The sequence below is a fragment of the Danio rerio genome, chromosome 25 (genome assembly GCF_052040795.2).
Source record: "Danio rerio strain M-AB ecotype USA chromosome 25, GRCz13ab, whole genome shotgun sequence".
Taxonomy (NCBI): domain Eukaryota; kingdom Metazoa; phylum Chordata; class Actinopteri; order Cypriniformes; family Danionidae; genus Danio; species Danio rerio.
Genome location: NC_141045.1, coordinates 14,971,408 through 14,992,500, shown reverse-complemented (window position 1 = coordinate 14,992,500; position 21,093 = coordinate 14,971,408). Strand labels below are relative to the sequence as shown.

The 21,093-nt window shown below is 37.3% G+C and overlaps 1 protein-coding gene across 9 annotated transcripts in view; it reads left to right on the top strand.

The window, feature by feature from the left end:
- The window catches only part of ckap5 (cytoskeleton associated protein 5), a 45,081-nt gene extending 24,267 nt beyond the window's left edge, over window positions 1-20,814 (top strand). For 2 of the 9 annotated variants that reach the window (XM_087310710.1, XM_087310711.1), the window contains exons 28-46: window positions 147-233; window positions 2,003-2,128; window positions 2,231-2,380; window positions 2,460-2,663; window positions 2,758-2,893; window positions 2,976-3,169; window positions 4,959-5,125; window positions 5,496-5,519; window positions 6,007-6,180; window positions 6,299-6,419; window positions 11,362-11,541; window positions 11,678-11,865; window positions 11,973-12,048; window positions 14,998-15,186; window positions 16,375-16,512; window positions 16,603-16,686; window positions 17,855-18,014; window positions 18,100-18,242; window positions 20,080-20,807. In XM_087310710.1, coding sequence (XP_087166836.1) covers window positions 147-233; window positions 2,003-2,128; window positions 2,231-2,380; window positions 2,460-2,663; window positions 2,758-2,893; window positions 2,976-3,169; window positions 4,959-5,125; window positions 5,496-5,519; window positions 6,007-6,180; window positions 6,299-6,419; window positions 11,362-11,541; window positions 11,678-11,865; window positions 11,973-12,048; window positions 14,998-15,186; window positions 16,375-16,512; window positions 16,603-16,686; window positions 17,855-18,014; window positions 18,100-18,242; window positions 20,080-20,295 — 2,757 coding nt within the window. In that variant the 3' untranslated portion in view covers window positions 20,296-20,807. 9 annotated transcript variants of the gene reach the window in all.
- The last annotated feature ends 279 nt before the right edge of the window (window positions 20,815-21,093 follow it).

The window sequence follows — 21,093 nt, the reverse complement described above, 5'->3', positions numbered from 1 at the left end:
CAGTGTTCTTTCTCAGTTCAAAAATAAGCCTCTATTAAAAGTACATTTAAACGCTGGCCTAGTTTTCTGTGAAAGTCAAAAGACCATGGATTGGGTTCTGCATTTTTTAAGTGTTTTGAAATGTGCTGCGTCGTTTTCTGCACTAGAGCGAAAGCATGGAGCTCAAGGTGAAAGGAGAAAAAGATAATGCTAAGCAAAACAGGCTCTCAAGAGGGCCTCCTAGCAGTGAAAAGGTATATTGGAATCTCATATAGTGCACTACTGGAGCAGGTTTGGTGTGGAAGCACTGCATGTGGTGTTGTCATTAGATTCACAACGTTTCTGTCTTTGCAGTGATCTTTATTCAGTTGTAATGATTCAGTCCAATTTCAGCTTTTGAAGAATTCTATTTTAAAGAGCTAGGCTATACAACTTACTCTGCAATGTGGAAGTCATTTTATGAAATTGTTATGGGGCCTCCAATTAATTTGCGGTCAAGCTTTTTTTTTTTTCAACAAGCAAAGCGTGTTTGGCATAATAATACGAAAATATCACTTTGCAACATTAATCAGCCTAAGTTGTTTTTATGCCTAAAAAAAATTTACGCAAGTGAATGACACCAAAGTCTGGAGACGTCTTACTCTTTGCAGCCATTTCGTTGACAGGCAATTTGGCCAGTCATAACACGGATATGTTTCTCTATGCCCAAACATCGGCAGTTAACATGAAACATGCTTGTATAGGACTTAGAACGCAGCCAGAACTACTTAGAATGGCTGGTAATATTTTCTTTTTTCCTGAAACCTAGAGCAGTGAATTAAACGGAAAAGTTTGTGTGGACAGCATCCTCAACTGTCAATCAATGGTCCTTTTTACTTGCTAAAATTTTTGTGCACTGTCCCATAACAGAAAAATTTAGCTCATCAATCTCGAGTACTCTTGCTTAGTTAATGGAAATGTGACAACCTGTGAACTACCTGGAGACTGTGAGGTGAGCAAATTTAAAACCACATGACCCAGATAAACACTAAATTCATCTTTACTGCCTCCAATAGACCATTTTGAGGATTGTAAACAAAAACATTGGTCCAAACGTATTTCCTGTTTTACATTTTTAGTTTCAATAGCTTTAGAAAATCCAAGAAGCCACATATTGATAAATGTTATGAAAGCTTTTTTAACATTAAGTTATGATTGTGATAATGGCCTCTTGTTAGAGTTATGAAATAGTTTAATGACAAACAGGAAATGTTCATGAGCCAATGACATCAACACATTGAAATGGTCTATATATTCATAGGTGCATTGTCTTGTTCAAGGTGCCACCGTTTGTGAATTGCGTTAGGGAATCAATTTGATAACATTTTGATTGCATTCAAATGATCTGAACTTGTAGACTATAACAGTTTTTATTTATTTTTTTTGTTTACGCTTGCTAAAAATTTTGCTCTTAAAAATATAAATATATTACGCTCCCAAATATTTCCCTTGTGAAATGCAGAGCTTTACGTCTGTTATTGTCTAAAATCAGTATGTAATTTTTTCTAAATATTCACCATTTCCCTGGGGAGTGCACAAATTGATAAGGGAGCACTGAGTTTGATACTGAAAGCATGTTGGATTGTGAGAAGGGGGTCAGGGCTTTGCAAATGTCAATCGAGTTTCAGTGGCTGTGCCTGTTCTAATGTTAAAGAATAAGGTCAAATAGCTCTGAAATTCGCAATATGTAAATCTTTTTTTTTTTTTTTTCCTTTTTTTTTCCTGCAATATTTCAGAAATCAGACTTTTAGGATCTTCAACAATTTAAGCAAATATTCACTTTAAACTTGATATATGCTAAGGTAACTTTATTGGAAATTTCTTAAATTCATTGTCGCACTGTGTTTTTGAACTAGTATATAATTTTACAAAGCAGAAATCGCAGAGCTCAGCAAACACTAAGCCAAAGAATCTAATATCAAAGAAGACTTCCCAACCTGAGCTAGTGATTCAGAGTACATAAAATGTTGTCCTGCCACTTTAGGTTGTTGCAGGAAAGAAACCTCCTGTTAAGGCTGGCGCAAAAGATGAGGAGGATAAGTCTGGTCCTATTTTCATCCTCGTTCCCAATGGCAAAGAGCAGAGAATCAAAGAAGAGAAGTCATTAAAGGTGAGCAGCGTCTCAGTGGTACTTGTGAATATTTGTCAACACTATTGAGTGGCATCTTTAGGCTCATCGTGTGTATGCGTTTGCTTACCAACTCTCCTCTAGATTCTGAAGTGGAACTTCATTACTCCTCGTGACGAGTACGTAGAGCAGCTCAAAACTCAAATGTCAACATGTCTGGCCAAGTGGCTACAAGACGAGCTCTTCCACTTCGACTTTCAGCATCACGTAAAGGCTATCGGAGCCATGATTGAGGTTTGTCATGTCAAAGCAGATGGCGAGTACGTAATTGCATCAAGCTGTACTACACTAATGTGTTTTATCTGTTATCCAGCACATGGAGGCCGAGTCTGAGGCTGTGATTGGCTGTCTGGACCTGGTGTTGAAGTGGTTTACTCTGCGCTTCTTTGACACCAACACTAGTGTGATCATGAAAACCCTGGAGTTCCTCAAGATGCTCTTCACCATGCTGAGCAGGAAAAACTACCAGCTCAATGACTACGAGGCCTCGTCTTTCATTCCTTACCTGATCCTTAAGGTAGAATTTATCTACCTGAACATTAACTATGAAGACAATTTGTTGAGAAACGGCCTGACGGGGTCCTTTTTTTTGCTTTCTTGTCTCTGAGCAGGTTGGAGAGTCTAAAGATGTTGTGCGCAAAGATGTCCGTGCTATTTTGGCGATGCTGTGTAAAGTCTACGCAGCGAGCAAAGTATTCCCTTACCTTATGGATGGGACCAAATCAAAGAACTCAAAGCAAAGATCTGGTAAGTGTGGTTTCCTCAAACCTTTAGATGCTTTCTACTGTGTAATGTACATTTTATTGATTTATTTTTTCACTCTTTCCAGAATGTCTCGAGGAGCTTGGCTGCCTGATTGAGAACTTCGGTATGAATGTATGCCAACCGACTCCGGCCAAGGCTCTGAAAGAAATCGCTGTCCATATTGGAGACCGTGACACTACAGTCCGCAATGCTGCCCTTAATACTGTCGTAGCGGCCTATAATGCCTGTGGAGACCAAGTCTTCAAACTCATCGGCAATGTAAGATACTAGTTGCCAATCGAATTTGTTTCACGTAATGGTGAATATTAGTCAAATAATCACATTTTATTTAGGTGGTTGATTACTTTAAAAAGCAGGGTCTCAAATGTAAGTCCCACACAAAAAAGCTATTAATTAATTCATTTTGTAAAATGTTTATTAAAGGAACTGCACAAAGGAACAGAACCCAAAAATGTCAAATTGTCATTTATTGACCTTTGACATGTTCCAAACTAGTTTTGAGGAGTATTTTTCACGAAAGATCATTCGAAGATTGTTTCAAACTTTTAGCCATTGACTTAAATATTGTTTGTTTCTACCATGTATGTCGGTTACATGTTTACTGCTTTCTTTAAAATGGAGGGTTTAGATGCAAAAACCTCAATGCCGTCTGACATTTGTGCAGGTTCAGTAATATTATTTTTATTGCAAATAATAAGTCCTATTTATGGTCTTTACAGTGAAAATTTTTAACAAACAAAAGAGACTTAGAAAATTTTTCATTTTTGATAGAAGTTTTTAGAAGGTACTTAAGTTTTTGCATCTGAACTCTTAAAATATCCTCTTTTATCTTCAACAGAAATAAGGAACGTAAGCCAAATAAATTTGGCCTTTAAGGTGCTGTGTGTTGTCAAATTAGGGTGCTTTCACACCTGTGAATCGATTTATTTGTTCCGAAACAGGGATTAAAATTGTTACAATGTTGCATTTTGTTCTTGGTGCCGTTTGCTTTCATACGGCAAAGTTTCTAAACGGACCAAAAGAGCTAAAACAAGTCACAGGTGAGGAAACTGTCCTCACATTGGTCAGAGTTTCACGGTTTATTTTGCAGAGTCCCCTCTCAGTGGGGTGGTGGTTTGGTGGTGTTTGGCAGGGTGCATGTGACGTGTCTGAAGAGTGAGGAGGGATGCGGTGGGGAGGGGTGAGCGACGTATTTGAGGACCGGGAGGGAGACGTGCGATTTCTGGGAGATTATCACACATTTGCGGGCGTCCAGGAGTCTCTGTGCATTTGTGGATACCTCCCGGAACTTCCCACCCTACTCATCATTCTTCATATAGCCGTATGCCTATTACATATCCATAAACACTTGTGATATAGCCGGGTTTGAATTGTATTGCTTTCTCACTACAATCGATCCGCTCCAGAGTTCGTTTTAATGGAGCCGAGACCACCCCATTCAGGCGATCTCAGACCGTTTGATTTGGCGCAAATCCGAGCATGATTGCTGGATTCAAATATGCCAAACAAACCACGCTAACTGTGCAAACGAGACTAGTTCCGAAACAAAAGTTTAGGTGTGAAAGCACCCTTAGTGTATTTGTTTTGAAATGGCATTTTAAATATGGAGTGCCCCTAATCCAAAACCTGTTTTAAAAAGTTTGCATTTCAATCTGTCTTTACTGAAATGGAACACCAGAGATTTCAAATGAAAATGGGGTCATCTCTTTTTAAAACCCTCTTCACGGGTTGAAGATGTCCAAGTAGTCTGGATGCCTGGCACAAGTCGCCAACCAACTGTGCACTGTAATTTTCTTACATTGTAAATTTTTTTTTTTTTTTTTTGCTAATTTTACATACCATACTCTGTAAATCTGACAAATATGGCATCTAGGTGAACTGGATATAGCGTAACATGGTCTGAAATCAAGGATTTACTAATTGCGTGTCTAAGTTCTAACCTTCGTCATCTGTTTTGTTAAAATAAAGGTACCTCTTCTAGCATATTCAAAATTTTGCCTGATGCAGATAATTAAATGCTCAGGTCAACTTTTTTTTTTCTGTCCAGCTCTCCGAGAAAGAAATGAGCATGCTTGAAGAGAGAATCAAACGTTCGGCCAAGAAGACTCCAGCACCCTCAACCAAACAGGAGCGGCCCCAGAGGGAGCATCCCACAAATCCCAATGCAACCTTTCTACGCAAGCCTGCTCAAGAGGAAGTGCCCAACAAGCTTAAGTATGTACTGATTAGTTCATTCAAATCATGCGCTCTGAAAAGACATCTTTAGCAATTTATTAGAAGGCATTCTTTTCACATGTTCCATTTACTATATTAATTACAATTAATTACATCAATACAGTAAGCACATTTAGTTAATGTTATTCAGTAGTAAAATGAAAAGTTACACTATAACAAAGTCCTTAAAGTATAACCAAAAATACCTTTACAATGCAAGTTCTGGTCCATGTAATACTTTCTTTACGCGCAAATTCTTATTCTGTCTCGTTCTTTCCTCTTGTGTCGATGCATGTTGTTTCTTAATCCTAAGTCTTTCTCTTCTCCTCTCTACTATTCCTTTCTTTTCTTGGCTGCTCTCCATGGACAGAATAATGTATCGCACTTACAGGATGTAAGTACTGCCGTACTGCTCACAAGGCACCTGACATCCTGGAGGGCTAGGGATCACAATGAAATATTAGAGATTATTAGATTGTACGGCTGATTGTGATGTCATATGAAATCATTCAAGATCATTTTTTACATAATTGGAGGTTTAAAAGAACAGTTTTGTTTGAAGTGGTAAGGTTGAAAAATGCCTTGGCTAGAAAAAAAAAATCAGTGTATCGTTGTTCATTTTAATGTATAAAAAAACAAGCAAGTTCAAGCTTTTTTCTGTTGAGTTATATTATATTAAATCTATCTACAATTAATCAATATCACCATTTTAAATATTACTTTCATATACTTGTTGTTGGAAGTGATTTATTTTAGTTCCCTTCTACTGATAATGAACAAGAATTCAGTCTTACTCATGTTCATGGCTGCTCTGTAAATAAGAGTATTGTAATGCTGTTATATGAACATAATTAATATTTTTATGTGTCCATTTTCAACAGTCAAGCTCGGCAGCAGAACGCTCACTTGGAGCAGTCGGCTCCATCCATCCCGAAAGAGTTTCAGCTGGATCTGGATGTCTTCGAGAACAACCACACGTGTGCCAGCGACATCCCTGACCTGGTGCAGCACAAACTGGATGAAGTTCTGGAGCCGGTCATGATTCCTGAGCGCAAGTATGAGTTCAGCACAACACAGCTAAATGGATTGTATGCTGAAATACTTCAGCATAGTCAATGCAATAGTGTATTGCTGCTGTTAAAGGAATTAAATATGTGTTTCTGCTGTTTTCAGAATTCATTCGGTCTCTCCTCATTTTGATGACATTCACAATAGCACTGCCTCCACTATCAACTTTGTCATCTCCCAGGTGGCTAGTGGAGACATTAACACCAGTATCCAGGCTTTGGCACAGGTGGGTTTAATTCCAACTCCCTCTTCATTGGATTTTAGTAATAAACAATTAACGTTTTAAGCAACAAGTGCTTTTTTTTATGTTTTTGCTCCCTGGCAATTTGTCTGCCACAGCTATTGATGGGTGATGTGGCAAAATAATAATAAATGCCTTCAACGTAAAAATGAAAGTAAAACATTTTCTTATAGTTGTTTAAAAAACATGTATTAGATTAGTCTTATTTCACAAGTGAATTTGTTTCACATTTCTACAGCTGTTTACTTCACTTGTGCACTTGGAATATGTTTGAGGCAAGATGCTTTCAAAATAGGGCTGGAAAAATCTAGCATTGCAATTATTATTTATTTATTTTGCAATGTATATTGCGATATAAATCCAATTTCACCAGTAAGGCTGCATTTACACTGCAGATCTTGATGGTCAATTCCGATTTTGTGACTTTATCCGATGTTTTGATGACCTGTTTACATCATCTTTTATAAGCGACTCGTATTCGATTGTCTGCATTTTAACAGCAAAGGTGCAATGACAAGGGGGGGGGGGGAAGGGGGCGCTGACTAACAGCAGATAATTAAAGAGTGCTCTTTTCTCCATTGCTGTATGTAATCTGTTTGCAAGCTGTTTTACTATAGTTTGACAAAAAGGTTCTCATTTGTTCATCTTTTGCTATATAGGCTTTTTTTTAAACCTTTAGGCATCTTAATGTAGTGTCCATGGCATGATTTATTCATGTGATGTTGCTGAGCACTAGTTTTATATTAGTTTATATTGGTTACGTGGCGGACATTGCACTCTCTCGCTCTCGCTAACATGCTTAAATACTTGTGCTATATTACAATATAAAAGCTATGACAGTCCTCGTGTATGAGATTTAAGGTTTAGGACAGTGCTGAAGTCTGTTCTAAAATTAAAGTGTCAGACTTGACATTATTCGCTCTAGTTTTTAATGACGCACGACTTGCGTTGACAGGTGAAAATTCGATCTACCTGCTTACACTGCAGACACGAGAACACAGATCCGATTCATATCGAATAAATTTCCACATATGAACAAGGCCTGAATCTGATTTGAGTAAATCGGAATCCATGTGATTTGTTCCTGCTTACACGTACATGAGCCATATCCGATCTGTGCCACATGGGAGAAAAAAATCGGAATTAAGTCACTTGAACTGTGCAAGGTAAATGTGGCCTAACTTAATACCTATATGTGGAAATAATTTATAAAGTTAAATCGGTTGGGATGACTCTGCAGTGGGAGTGCATCTCCATAAAATCTAATAAAGAATCTATAAACTTTTTGGGGTCAGCTGACACATTTTTTTTGTTGTGGTCTGTGCTATTTGCAGTGCATTTCTGTATTTGCATGTGTTGTGAGTGTTTTTGTGCACAACAGTCTTTATTTCAATTGCATCTTTTTTTAATTGCATTTAGTTTTTTATCGTTTTCCAAGTCTAACAGTATTCAAGTACAGTAACAACGATTCCTTTTTATTGAATTATTTTAATCATTCAGTTAAAGTCACAAATGGTGCATTTTTTTTTTCTTATACCTGAACCTGAAAAACACATGCAACTGATGAATTATAGTACAAACTCAACATTGCATATCCAGCGATGTGACTTGTGAAGGATCACATTGCGATATAGATGCATAAATAATATATTGTGCAGCTCCGTTTTAAAATATGAAGGCAATTATAGAACACGCTTGTCTAGTCACAATTAATTACTTTTACATAAGTGTAATTATTCCTTTAAACGTAGTATAAATCTTGTTATACTTTAGACAATAGGGGTGTCAATTGTTTCTTCGGTGCACTGCGATGCAGATGCAGACAATTTGGTATCGTTCATTTACACATCTTAACCGGTTATGTACTGACGTCATTTATCTCATATGAGCTATGTTGTGGTAGAATACTATGGCGAGGGAGGCGACACTTATCGGTGAACAGAGCTAACGTATTAGAGTCAATCGCGCCCTTTTCTGTTGTACGCGTGACCTGTCATAGCTCAAAACCAAGCAGGATAATATTTACGTTTGTTAATTTGCTTTAAATGTTCTTGTTCTTTGCATGTACTTGAGTTTAGTTTGGTGTATTGTTTTCTTTGAGCAGGTCAAGTTAAAGGTACAGTACAAATCTGAATGCTTGTATTAAAGGACATTTTTTATTACAAATACATATAAAATGTATTTGACAATTATACATTATAATACAACAGTTTTTGTGCTGTAAAGTAAAATATAAATATGTGTATAGAAGGCACCGTCAATGCACCATGATGCACTGAGATATTGAATTGAACCGAATCAATGGCATGATAATCATTACTGAACTGTGAGACCAGTATAGGTTCACACATCAACTTGACAAAATCAAAGAATAAACTTGTCTGACAAGCAAAATTAATGAAGTAACTGGAACTTGTGCACTTGGAATATGTTTGAGGAAAGATGCTTTTGAAAATATTAAGGCAAATCTAGAAAAAAACTTGTCTGAACCATATGTATTATTTAAAGTGGTAATAGGTCAGTCAAAAGTAACATGTAGTAGAATATATGTGAAAACCAGTAGTAAGCTTTTATTTACAGTAAATGTTTTGTTATACGCCAAGAAAATGTCAAGTTAAATTTTTTTTTTTTTGAGTTGTGCATACTGTATTTGAATTTATAAAAAGGTTAAGAATTTTCAATTTACATTTTTGTTTGTTTTTAATAAAATCAAATATTTGATTTTGACAAGGTATTTAGGGGAACAAAATTGATTTTTATATTAATTTAATTATTCTCTATTGCCAAATCCTGATCTACTTCAGGCAAAACCAAAGAACACACTGGTCTGACGAGCAAAATTAGGCCACAACAATGTTTAGTAACTTTCAGCCTTTTCTGAAAGATCACTAGTAAACTTTTCAAACTTCTATTAGTTCTTTTTGTTTAATTACATGTTTTGTTCTCTCAATAACAGCCTTAATGACAATACACAGGGTTTATACGGTCATGCAAAACCTGAAAAAGTCATGGAATTTTGACATTGCATTTTCCAGCCCTGGGAAAGTTTTGGAAAAACAGTAAAACCCACAAAATTTTGGAAAAGTCATGGAAAACGTACATGTATACTTGAATCTAACACCGGCCCAGTAAATTTTCCATGTACATTTCACCACTCGTCTCCTGGGATCCCTAGGTCTAAAGTGCCACCCTTATGCTGGTGACAATCAGATATACATTCACACCAAACCTTGTGATATTTCAGCTGTTACACATTTGAAAGACTGTATTTTAGAGATCAAAAAAAATGGATGTCCCAATTTTTGGTGCCTGATTACTAATGAAAGGTTATGCTCATTTGGTTATGTTGATTTGATTCTTCCAACCAGCTAAGTAAAACTAAACCTCTTATCATTAACCTAGATGGTTCGGCTGTCGAGGTCCAGGCCAAACTTAGGGATAATATTTGACCAAAGTCTAACATTTGACCTCCACGTACTGTCCAATGTAAAGACTTTTTTAACATTATTTTTTTGTTTTTCATCTCAAAAAACATTTCACGAATCCGCCCCATGCTGTCCTCTGTGGCAGAAAAACAGATCAATACTTTCATTTTTTTCTTTGACCATTGCAATGCCTTACTGGCTGGTGTTTCCAAAAGTAACATCAATAAACTACAATATGTCAAACTAAACACTCTTTGGGTGACCGTGCTTTCGCATCTCTGGCTCCGAGGCTCTGGAACTCTCTCCCCCATGACGTTAGACACGCTGAATCTATTAAATTGTTTAAATCATCCTTTAACTTAATACTTTTACACTTGCCTATTCATGAGGTGGGCATTTTTGCTTTGTTTCTAGATACTTAAATGTTTTTTCAATTTTGAATGCTTTAGCAATTGTGAATGCTTGTTTTAGTCTGAATGATTCAATACTATTATGCTAAACCTTTTTATATCCGTGTCTTTTTTTGTGTAAAGCGCTTTGAGAATTAATGTTTTAAAAGCGCTATATAAGAATAAACTATTATTATTATTATTATTATTATTATTATTATTATTGAATATAATTTAGTTGTCTTGACTTCTATTCTGTCCTTCGCCAATCACATACTCGCATAATTAAAATATAAATTTGGTGGCGCAGTGGGTAGCATGTTCGCCTCACAGCAAGAAAGTCGCTGGTTCGATCCTTGGCTGGGTCAGTTGGCATTTCTGAGTTTGCATGTTCTCTTTGTGTTAACGTTTGTTTCCTTCGGGTGCTCCGGTTTCCAAGTCCAAAGACATGCAGTTTAGGGGAATTGTGTAAGCTATATTGTCCGTAGTGTATGCGTGTATTGCCCTTCCGTTTTACAGTGATGTGTTGCAGCTGGGTTTCAAACTTAATTCGTGGAGGGCTGAAGCCCTGCACAGTTTAGTTCCAACCCTGCTCCAACACACTTACCTGTAGGTTTCGAACAAGCCTGAAGGACTCAAATAGTTTGATCAGCTGTGTTTAATTAGGGTTGAAACTAAACTGTGCAGAGCTGAGTTTTGGAACTGAGTTTGACACCTGTGATGTAAAACATATTCTGGATAAGTTGGCGGTTCATTCCACTGTGTTAACCCCTGATTAATAAGGGGACTAAGCTGAAGAGAATGAATGAATGAAATATAAATTTAAACTTAAGAGATTGTTGCGTGTTTAACGATATGGGAATAAATTTCAACATGCATTGGGGTTTTTTGCCACGTATGTAGACATTGCATGAAACAATATGAGATTTTAGTCGTAAAAGTTTGTATGAACCCTGAATACAGTTAATTATCATTTTAGTTTTATTGAGAGAGCACAACAAGTTTACATTGATCAAAACCTGTTTGTACCTTGGGTTGAGTCCTTTCACCGTGCTCTATGCTTTTCATCTTAAACCTAAACAAGAATTAGCATTTTTATTTATTTTTTTGCAGATTGATGAGGTTTTGAGGCAGGCAGACAAAGCAGAAGCCATGTCTGGACACATCGACCAGTTCCTCATCGCCACCTTCATGCAGCTGCGGCTTATTTACAACACACACATGGCTGACGATCGGCTGGACAAGAAGGAAATCTTCAAACTCTACAGCTGCATCATCGGAAACATGCTATCTGTACGTTTCTCAACACGTCTGCCATTGTGTTGCCATAAACACAACGCCATTTGTTTGTCAAATCAAATTAAAATGCAGCAAGCAAACAAAAGTGATCATTATGTAGCATGCTGAGTCACTGTTTGTGCGTTTTCAGCTGTTCTCGATGGAGAGTCTGGCACGGGAGGCCTCGATGGGCGTCCTGAAGGACCTGATGCACGGTTTGATCACACTAATGTTGGACTCCAGAGTGGAGGACATAGAGGACGGACAGCAGCTCATTCGCTCTGTCAACCTGCTCATGGTTCGAGTGCTAGAGAAATCTGATCAGACCAACATTTTGAGGTTAGCCACTGATTTCATGTCCTGGAATTTTAGATTGTGTGTACTGTGGTGTACAAACCTGGCCAGCACTGCAGACTGCAGTTTAAAGGTCATTTGTTTTTTTCCAGTGCTTTGCTAGTGCTGCTGCAGGACAGTCTTATCAGCACCGCCGGCTCACCCATGTTCTCTGAACTTGTCATGAAGGTATGATTAGTCAACATGCATGTTTGGGTGCACGTTTTCACCATGTCCTAATGTAAGAAGCACTTGTTTGTTTGGTTTTTGGCTCCATGTGACTTTTTAAATTCAATTAAACTTGGGCCATATAATATGTTCATATTAATTAATATGCATAATTCCACTCACACACCCAGAAAGTTGTTTCAGATTTAGAGATTTTTCTGTCATAGCATGTGCTTTTAAATCGTACATCATTCACTTAAAGGTGCAGTAGGTGATTGTCTTCAGAAGCATTTTTTGATGTGCTGGTTGAAAGTCTCTTCACAGTCTAATAGTAATGATTAAAGTAAATGATCTAAATGTATTTATGTATTTTTATGTTTTGGGTAAGGCATAAAAAAAAAAAACGTTCATCCAATTAAATAGAGTCGGGCCGACATCTCTCATAATTCCGCTAAGTAGGCCAAACTGTCTATCAGCAAATGCAGATTTGAACAACTGCGCAGCCATTTGTACGCATCTCCGCCGACCACCGCACGTTCACGAAAGAGAGCACGCGCGATCGCAATCAGTAAAAACATGCTGAATCAAAACTTTTTAAAAACCTCAATCAATATTGGAGTTACCTTTGCACGCTGAGAAAGGATGACGCCATGTCTGAAGGATTTCTCTTAGACGGGTAATGTTCTGTTTTAAAGAGCCCATATTATACATGAAATAGGGTCATATTTTGGTTGTAAGGGTCTCCATGGTCTTATAATCTGCATTTACTTTTACCTAATTATCCCAGCGACTCCCGTATGAATCGTCCAGTGATTCATTTGTTCCCAAACCCCTCCTTAGTGCGAAGCTAATCTGCGCTGATTGGACCGATGACAGTCTGTTGCGATTGGTCGACTGCCTTCAGTGAGAGACGGAGTGAAATGCCCAAAAGCTAATCAGCAATATAAAAGTAATCACAGTTCATACACGCTCAATAGTGTAGGTGTGGATTTTAGCTGCTAGTGGGTCAATGTAAATACAGACTATGGACTTGAAAATACAGATGACTAACTACTTTATTGAGCAAAAACTCCAAAAACTGTTGAGGAGATCTTCTAGCTTGTCTCACTCTGCTCTTTTCACAGACACACACACACACACACACACACACACACACACATATTGCCCTCGTCCTTGCGCGAGCGCGCACACACACAAACACACACTTAACCCTCCTCCGGACGACAACGCGCGCGCATACACAAACACACCTCCGGACGACAGCGCACACACACACTAACCTCCTCCACGGAGCTCCGTAAACAAAGCAGCACGCGACGCGTTTTTAATTGTGCTTTGCACGCGATATGAGAATAAAGCGAGGTAACCTCATACAGTACACGCGGTTACAGGTAACAAATCACAACTAAATACATTTGCAAGCTAGAGTAAACGAGGCAACAACTTTAATCGCACATACTTACATTTGAGAAATGGAGGAAGAAACCCATCCTGACATATCCATCAGTAAGTTACTCTTTACTGATACTTCCTTTAACAAACTCCGATGAAGTATTCTTTGTAGCATGAAGTTTCCAGTAGTTTCCAACTGTTCAAGGCATGGGAGGTTTCATCTTTGGGTAGAGACTCAATAATATCCATCTGCAGTGTGACTTCAATCGACCGGCATGTTTGTGTGTGTTTGTGGGTGTGTGTGTCTGGGTTTCTGTGTTAGAGGGCGGGGCCGCAGGTATCAAAACACCCAGGTTTGCGCGTGAATAACTTGTTTTCGTTAGTACGTCATGGCGAAACACCTAATGACTCGTTATCAAGGCGACTCGTTTGAAGCACTGAGTGGACTCTTTTATAGATGAATCAACAGTTTTAAACACTATACACTTACAGATTTAAGCCTTAGCTGGATACTTCAGTTCACTTAGAGCTGTGTTACACACTACATGGAAGGGCATTTTCAAAAACCCATAATATGGGCTCTTTAAAACTATTTTAGCTTCACGCAAAGCTGATTTAATGTTAGATGCTGTCGTTACAAATGGGTTATAACTTCACAGAAGTGTTTTTCAGCCACTAAAATCTTTTGATGAAAGATTGATATGACTATTTTCAGTTTTATAAGGGACCTTTTACTGCATCGATAATGTAGATTTTAATTAGTTCAACAACAAAACACAAGTAAAAACATAAAAGCTATTCCGCCTAGTCTCTCCCTATATTGTTTACCATGCAACTCTAAATATTTGCTCTGAAATAGCATGTCAGTTTGGCTTGCATGCCGCCGGACAAGCACTAGCCACTTTTAACACATGAGAGAGTTCTTTTGCGGTGCTCGTGTTTCAGGAGGTGTGGCTCTAGACTGCAGGGGAGGGACTGTGATTCAGAGATTTATGCTAAGCTGTTAGCATGTGGAAGATCACCTACTGCACCTTTAACATCAGTTATCTTAATTAATTTTTTTTAAAGTGTTAAATAAGTTTTAAAATTGAACTTATTATTGCATTTTGAACAGCTGACTCTTGATATTTACAAACCAAATTTACTGCAACTCTAAGTTATAGTGACCAACCAACAGTCAAAGACATTTTATTAGCTGGTCATCTTTTGTTTTTTAAAGTCATGTACTGTATTTAACACTTTAAATTGGGTTGAGAATTCAGAAAAATGACCATTCAATAGTTTTAAAACAACTTTGAAGGTTTTGATAGACTACTATAGAATAAAATTATCCAATATAATATTTTTGCGCCGAAAAATTGAGTTTTATAAAAAACACAAACTTTGATTTTTAGTAGTCTCCAAGTAATTGAAGAGTAGCTGAAATGTTTTACTTTCCAAGGCAAAATTTTTTTTGTTACTTTATACTGAATTTCAATTATTAAGGTTACTTTTTCCATCGCAGCATAAATCAGTTTATTAAGTCTTGCTTCTAAATTCTCTCCAAACATCAAACATCAACTTCTCTGTCTTACTCAGTGTCTATGGAGAATGATCCGTTTCCTACCCCAGACCATCAACAGTATTAATCTGGATCGTATCCTGCTGGACGTGCACAATTTCATGAAGGTTTTCCCTAAAGAGAAGCTGAAGCAACTGAAGAGTGACGTTCCTCATCGGACACTGAAGACACTGCTGCACACGCTCTGCAGACTCACAGGCGCCAAGGTACAACTTTCATTTGCAGAGCTTACAGTACACCGTTTATCTTCGTTTCCACTATCAGAAGCACCAAAAGAGTGAACCGTACGAACCAAACTGTTTTTGTTTGGTAGGGTAGAGATGCACTGAATGCTGATTGCTTTACAGAGAGTCATCACTTGAGCGTAAAACAAGCCAGGTGAACAACAACATAGGAAATGCAATTTTTAGACAGTCGAAAAATTCCAAAATAATGCAATGACTGCGCATGGCAATTAACCGCAAACAATGCTTGTTGTATTCTTTGGACAGTCACATTCCAAGAAGCAAGGGCAGGATCTGCTGTGTGTCCTCCATTGTTGTTTAAGGGATGGTTCATGTTGCAACAACACATGCAAAGCACCAGGGTTGACATTTCCTTAATCAAAATGAGACGTTTTGTTGCTAAAATATGGAAACTGTTGTTTCATTCCGAATGAGATGATTGTTTGCTTTGAATAGTTAGTCTGAGAAACATTGGCGTCCGTTAGATCCTTTCAGAGGTGTACCTAGCTCAGACAGGTCAACTGTACTTGGATGATGGAAGTTTTTAGCGGTGCTTTAGACTGAGCCATGCACAGTTTGGTGAGCTGCTGTCGGCATAAGGATTTCCCCCTCGGAACACCAACAACAGGCGCTAAATCATAATCACGCCTTTACTAGAGCAAGCTCCTTATTGGGTAACATGGTGCAAATGTCTGCTAAAGTTTAGATTTTGCAACTTGAGCGATTTGAGCAAATAAAAGCCCCACGAATTATGCACGTTTGACAAATTGCATCGTTCGCGCTGCCTCATTCGCGCAAATAGCACAGCAGGATGTCTATTTACGTCTTTGCATTGACTTAACACAGGAGTCACCACTCTCGGTCCTGGAGGGCCAGTGTCCCTGCAGGGTTTAGCTCCAACTTGCCTCAACACACCTGCCTGAATGATTCAAGTATACCTAGTAAGACTTTGATTAGCTTGTTCAGGTGCGTTTGACTAGGGTTGGAGCTAAAATCTGCAGGACACCGGCCCTCCAGGAACTAGTTTGGTGACCACAGACTTAACATGTAAATCACTCACACTTGATGCTTTATAATTTAAATTCTCATTTTTAAATGAACTTGAGCAATGCAAGTAGCTTGAAACTTTTCAACCCTGCAAATGTCTGAAAGCCAATGTTTATGTCTCAGATATTAGACCACCTGTCCATGATCGAGAACCGCAATGAGTCAGAGTTGGAAGCGCATCTGAGGCGAGTGGTCAAACATTCGGCAAACCTCTCAGGCCTGAAGTCGGACAAGGGCACGGAGAAGGGAGCACTCCGATCGGTATGAGCTCATATCAAACACTCATCCCGGCTCTTTGAGGAAAGCATACCGGTTGACCTGGTTTTCTCAACTGCATTTCAATTTGTACAGGATGACAAGATGATCAAGGCGAAAGTGAGTGACATCCTGTCTGAGATCTTCAAAAAGATCGGCTCCAAGGAAAACACAAAAGAGGTAACACTACAACTTCTGGATATTTAGCAGTCTTAAGACTTTTTCACACCTGTGAAACTGAATGTTTTAAAAATGATCAAAGCCTGTTTTATTTAGGACACACTGGTATTATGGTATATATTTACAGAAATGCAAACTGTTGCATGGCTTTCCACAATCTGTGTCTTACTGGCAAGGACAAGGAGTGTTTTTATGCTAAAATGTTGTTTTAAAGGGGGGAAAAAGCACTGGTGTAAACCGCACCAAAGAACCACAAGTATTTTAAAAGTTAAGCTGTAAGTGTTAATAGATAGTGACATCAATAAGTGTTTTTGATTTGTCTGTAATAGTATCAACAATGTCTGTACAATATTAAAAAAATTACATTTAGTATCTGACATCATGAATAAAGTATTAGAGAATATATAGAGAAGTAAAAGTGCTAGTAGAAAACAGAATATTATTTGTGCTAACATTTACTAGTATGCATGTTTTTTTTGTGTGTTTTTTTGTTTTTTGGTACATAGTATTGTATAAATTACTGTTCAATATAGTAGTAATATTCAAAATAAAAAATGGAACTGGAAGTTATACAGGGTAACCGCAGGGTCTTAAATCTCAAAAGTTGATTTTAAGTCTACTGAAATATAGTGTTGTAGGTCTTTTTTTTATTCATTTTTAACAATCTTTTTTGTTTGTTCGTGTATAGCTACCCAACCTGTCAAAATTGTGACTTCCACACAGTAGTTCCATGAATTCATTATATTTAAAAATATTTTAAGTGTCGAAATGAAAAACTAGCATGTAAAAAATAGTACTGTATGCAAAATTTGCGTCGTAATACTAGTAACTGTTAATATACTAAAATTACAGGTATTATGCACAAAAGTAAAGATATTAGTATATAAGAAACCATAGTACTGGTATGAAAATGTGGTAAGAGTAGTAATTGCAAACATTTTGTGTATAAAAACGATTTTGTTAACGTCAAATATCAAGAATACGAATATTTTATGTAATTGATTAAATATTAATAAATAAAACAGTTATTTACAGTAATTAAAGATTTGATATTAAAACAACCTGGATTTAGGATTAATACATGCATCAGATAGCAGTTGCATCATCTTGCCTCTCATATGAGAAATATGCGCCATTATGACCTGTCCTCTACATGCTGTTTTATCAGGGTTTGACGGAGTTGTACGAGTACAAGCAGAAGTATTCAGATGCAGACCTGGAGCCCTTCCTAAGGAACACATCTCAGTTCTTTCAGAGCTATGTGGAGCGAGGCCTGCGCATGATCGAGTCTGAGCGTGAGGGAAAGGGCCGCATCCAGACCTCTACAGGTGAAGCACGGCAGACTCTCTCAGTTTAGATGTGTTGTCATTGGCATAAGCTCCGCCCTCATGCTCTAATGTTTGTGCTTTTCAGTGATCGCGCAGCACAGCACGGAGTCATTTGTGCCGAGCTCCAGCTCTGTGCCCGTCAGCAGTAATGGAGAAGATCTAAACGCTGCCGCTTACTACGAGAGACTGAAGATCTTACGACAGCGGCGCGGGCTGGAGAACTCAGCGGTTCGTCTCTCATTCATACAAGCTGAACATGCAAAATGAGCTAAACAGTGCTACTTTTTTTATAGATTTTGCTTTGTGGCACACAGCTTAAATGTACTATTTGTTGCTAGTTTGTTATTTTGGATATCTTTGCATCTTTTTTTTGTTTTTAATGAATCGTTTATTAGTTGCATTTTAATCCAGTTAAGTCCACTTTAAGATTTAAGTGTTTTATTAACAAATATTAAAGCCAAATCCCAATTCTATTTTTGTACCCCTAACCTTTCCCCTTCCCCATTGGCCCTTGAAACACAGTGTGAAGGGGAATGGCTTCAAAATAATTTTTTCAAAGAAATAGGACGGCACTACACCTGCACATGTCATTGTGAGCTCGTACTTCATATGAGATCAGATGATCGACTGCTGTAGTTATTCTAGTTGTGTTATTTTCTGGTATTTATCTTCAGGAAATCACTGACGGCATATATCATGTTATCATAACAGTATAATGTGGCAAGATTGGAACTGTACTGTGCAATTACACCCTGGCCATATTCATCTATGTAAACGCAAGAAAACAACATTAACATGATGGCAGACACTGTAAAAATCTCATTCCCAGCCATTAGACTTCTCTAACAGGGTATTCAAGTGTTAGATGTGGAAATCTGTTCAGGGACTACTATACAGGAGATATTATTATGGATTATAGATAGCTAAATTAAGCAGGTTGTATTTTCGATTTTTTATTATTATTTTAATTAATGAATGTCATTGTGAATGCATTAACGTGTTTGTTGTAAAAATTTGTAATGATGACAAAAAAAAACTAATTTGTGCATCTCCCTCCATGAGCTGCCCTGCTGCTGTTGTAGATGGTGTATTCTGGGAAATTTTCTTTTCCCCTGGTTTTGAGTGTGGTCCTGAAAAATCTCAGTTTCAAGGGCTGTTTAGCTCTTCCCCCTAGTGGTACGCCTTTAAATTAAGATAATTGGAACACCCCTACCCTTTTACATAAACACACAAAACAAGGGGTAGCATTAAGGTAAAGGGCTAAGAAGTAGAATTGGGATTGGGTCTAAACCGAAGTTTTTTTTTTTTTTTTTTTTTTTTTTTTTTTCTCCGTAATGGTGTCAAAGTTGCATTTTATGCATTAACCACTGTTTATCAACAACTTTCTAAGGTGTATAAAGAAGAGCAATAATAGTAGTTTTATTAAGTTTTATTAACTCATTGATTTATATTTGATAACTATCTAAATGGTGCTTATGTTAACTTTTACCAAGATCAATACATTAATTTTATTTATTTTTTATTTTAATTTTATTGTAACTTGTACATTTTAGTCTGTTATAAAAAATATATAAATGCATCAATAAGAAATCGCGTTTGATTCATAATGCAAAAATATTAACTGAATTATTGTTTTTTTAAACACCTCAGATTAAATATTAATGCACATCAATAGGAACTGATTCTATTTAAAACAAGCATTTGTATTATTATTTAATATTATCTTTCATTAACAGATATTTTAAAGAATTTAATCCACTAAAGTACTTTTGAAATAACATTTTTGTTTTACGTTGTTAAAGTTGCATGCAATTTAGAACTATAAATTTAATAGCTATTTATTTTTAGCATTGAATATGGAAATACTAATAAAAAATGTTTTTAATTTTTACTTTTTCATTTGTTGCCTAATTGTCAGTATGAAATATTTAGCTAGATATAACAATCAATACTTTATTGTTATTATTATAATTATTATTAATCTTAATGATAGTTTTTGATAACTAAATCAATCTATGATAAAGTAAAATAGGGTTGTAAATATTCTCTCTCTGTCGTCTTGCAGCCTGAAGATGAGCGTCCACCCCTCAGCTCCCTGAGACCGTCAGTCGCCTCCTCCACAGACATGCTTCACAGCAAACTATCCCAGCTGAAGGAGTCCCGCGAGCACTTCCAGCAGGAGCAGTCGCATTCGCATAGCCCCACGCGCTCCTCCTCACCCGCCTCCAACCTGGACGACCTCAAGAAGAGGCTGGAGAGGATCAAGAGCAACCGCCAGTAGGTCCACTCCATCCAAAAAAAAAAACACATCCCACTGTTTCTTCAGGGTAAGCGCATACATAGGTTACGGTTATGCGAAATAGGATGTGTGAAATAAAAACTAATAAATAACTCAGTCCGTCTACATTGTATAATACTAAGTCAGCATTTCCTGTATGTTAGTATTGTGCACAGTTGTTTTTTGTACATACGGTGGCTAACACCACGCTTTTACGTGTCATTTAGGGTTTTCCGTGTACAGTTTTTCTTGTGCAGAATGCTGTAATAAGTGTAACTGAAGCTCGTTTGTTTTTTTTTAATAGACATTTTAGAGAAATCTAAATTAATGTCACTCTCACTCAACTCTCAACTTCTCTCTGTTCAACATGGTTCGCCAGATTTGCTGTTTTCTTTCTGCCTTTACTCTCTAACTCTCTCATAACTTTTTGTGAAGGATCGATTCCTTTCTTTTAAGGAGCATGGCATGAAGTACTGGATCTTTCTTTTTCTGTAAATAAAGTTTGCATTATTAAAGGCTGTTAATTTTTAGTTTTTCTTTTGAATAATATTTCCAGCATTCTGAAGTGGAATGTTGGTCATCGACGCGTTTTGTTTTTGTATCATCGGACTGGGATTAGTGTTGAAGTGTTGCGATTAGGTTTTACGTGTATAATCTATAGTGAACATGGCAATAAAGACTTTTTTAATATAATTTAACAAACTATACACTGATGTTTTGAATGTGTACTTTCTAGGGAGCTCTGCGGTGCAAAAATGACCAAGTCTAGTGTACGATTGCATATGTTTTCTATTGTTCTCA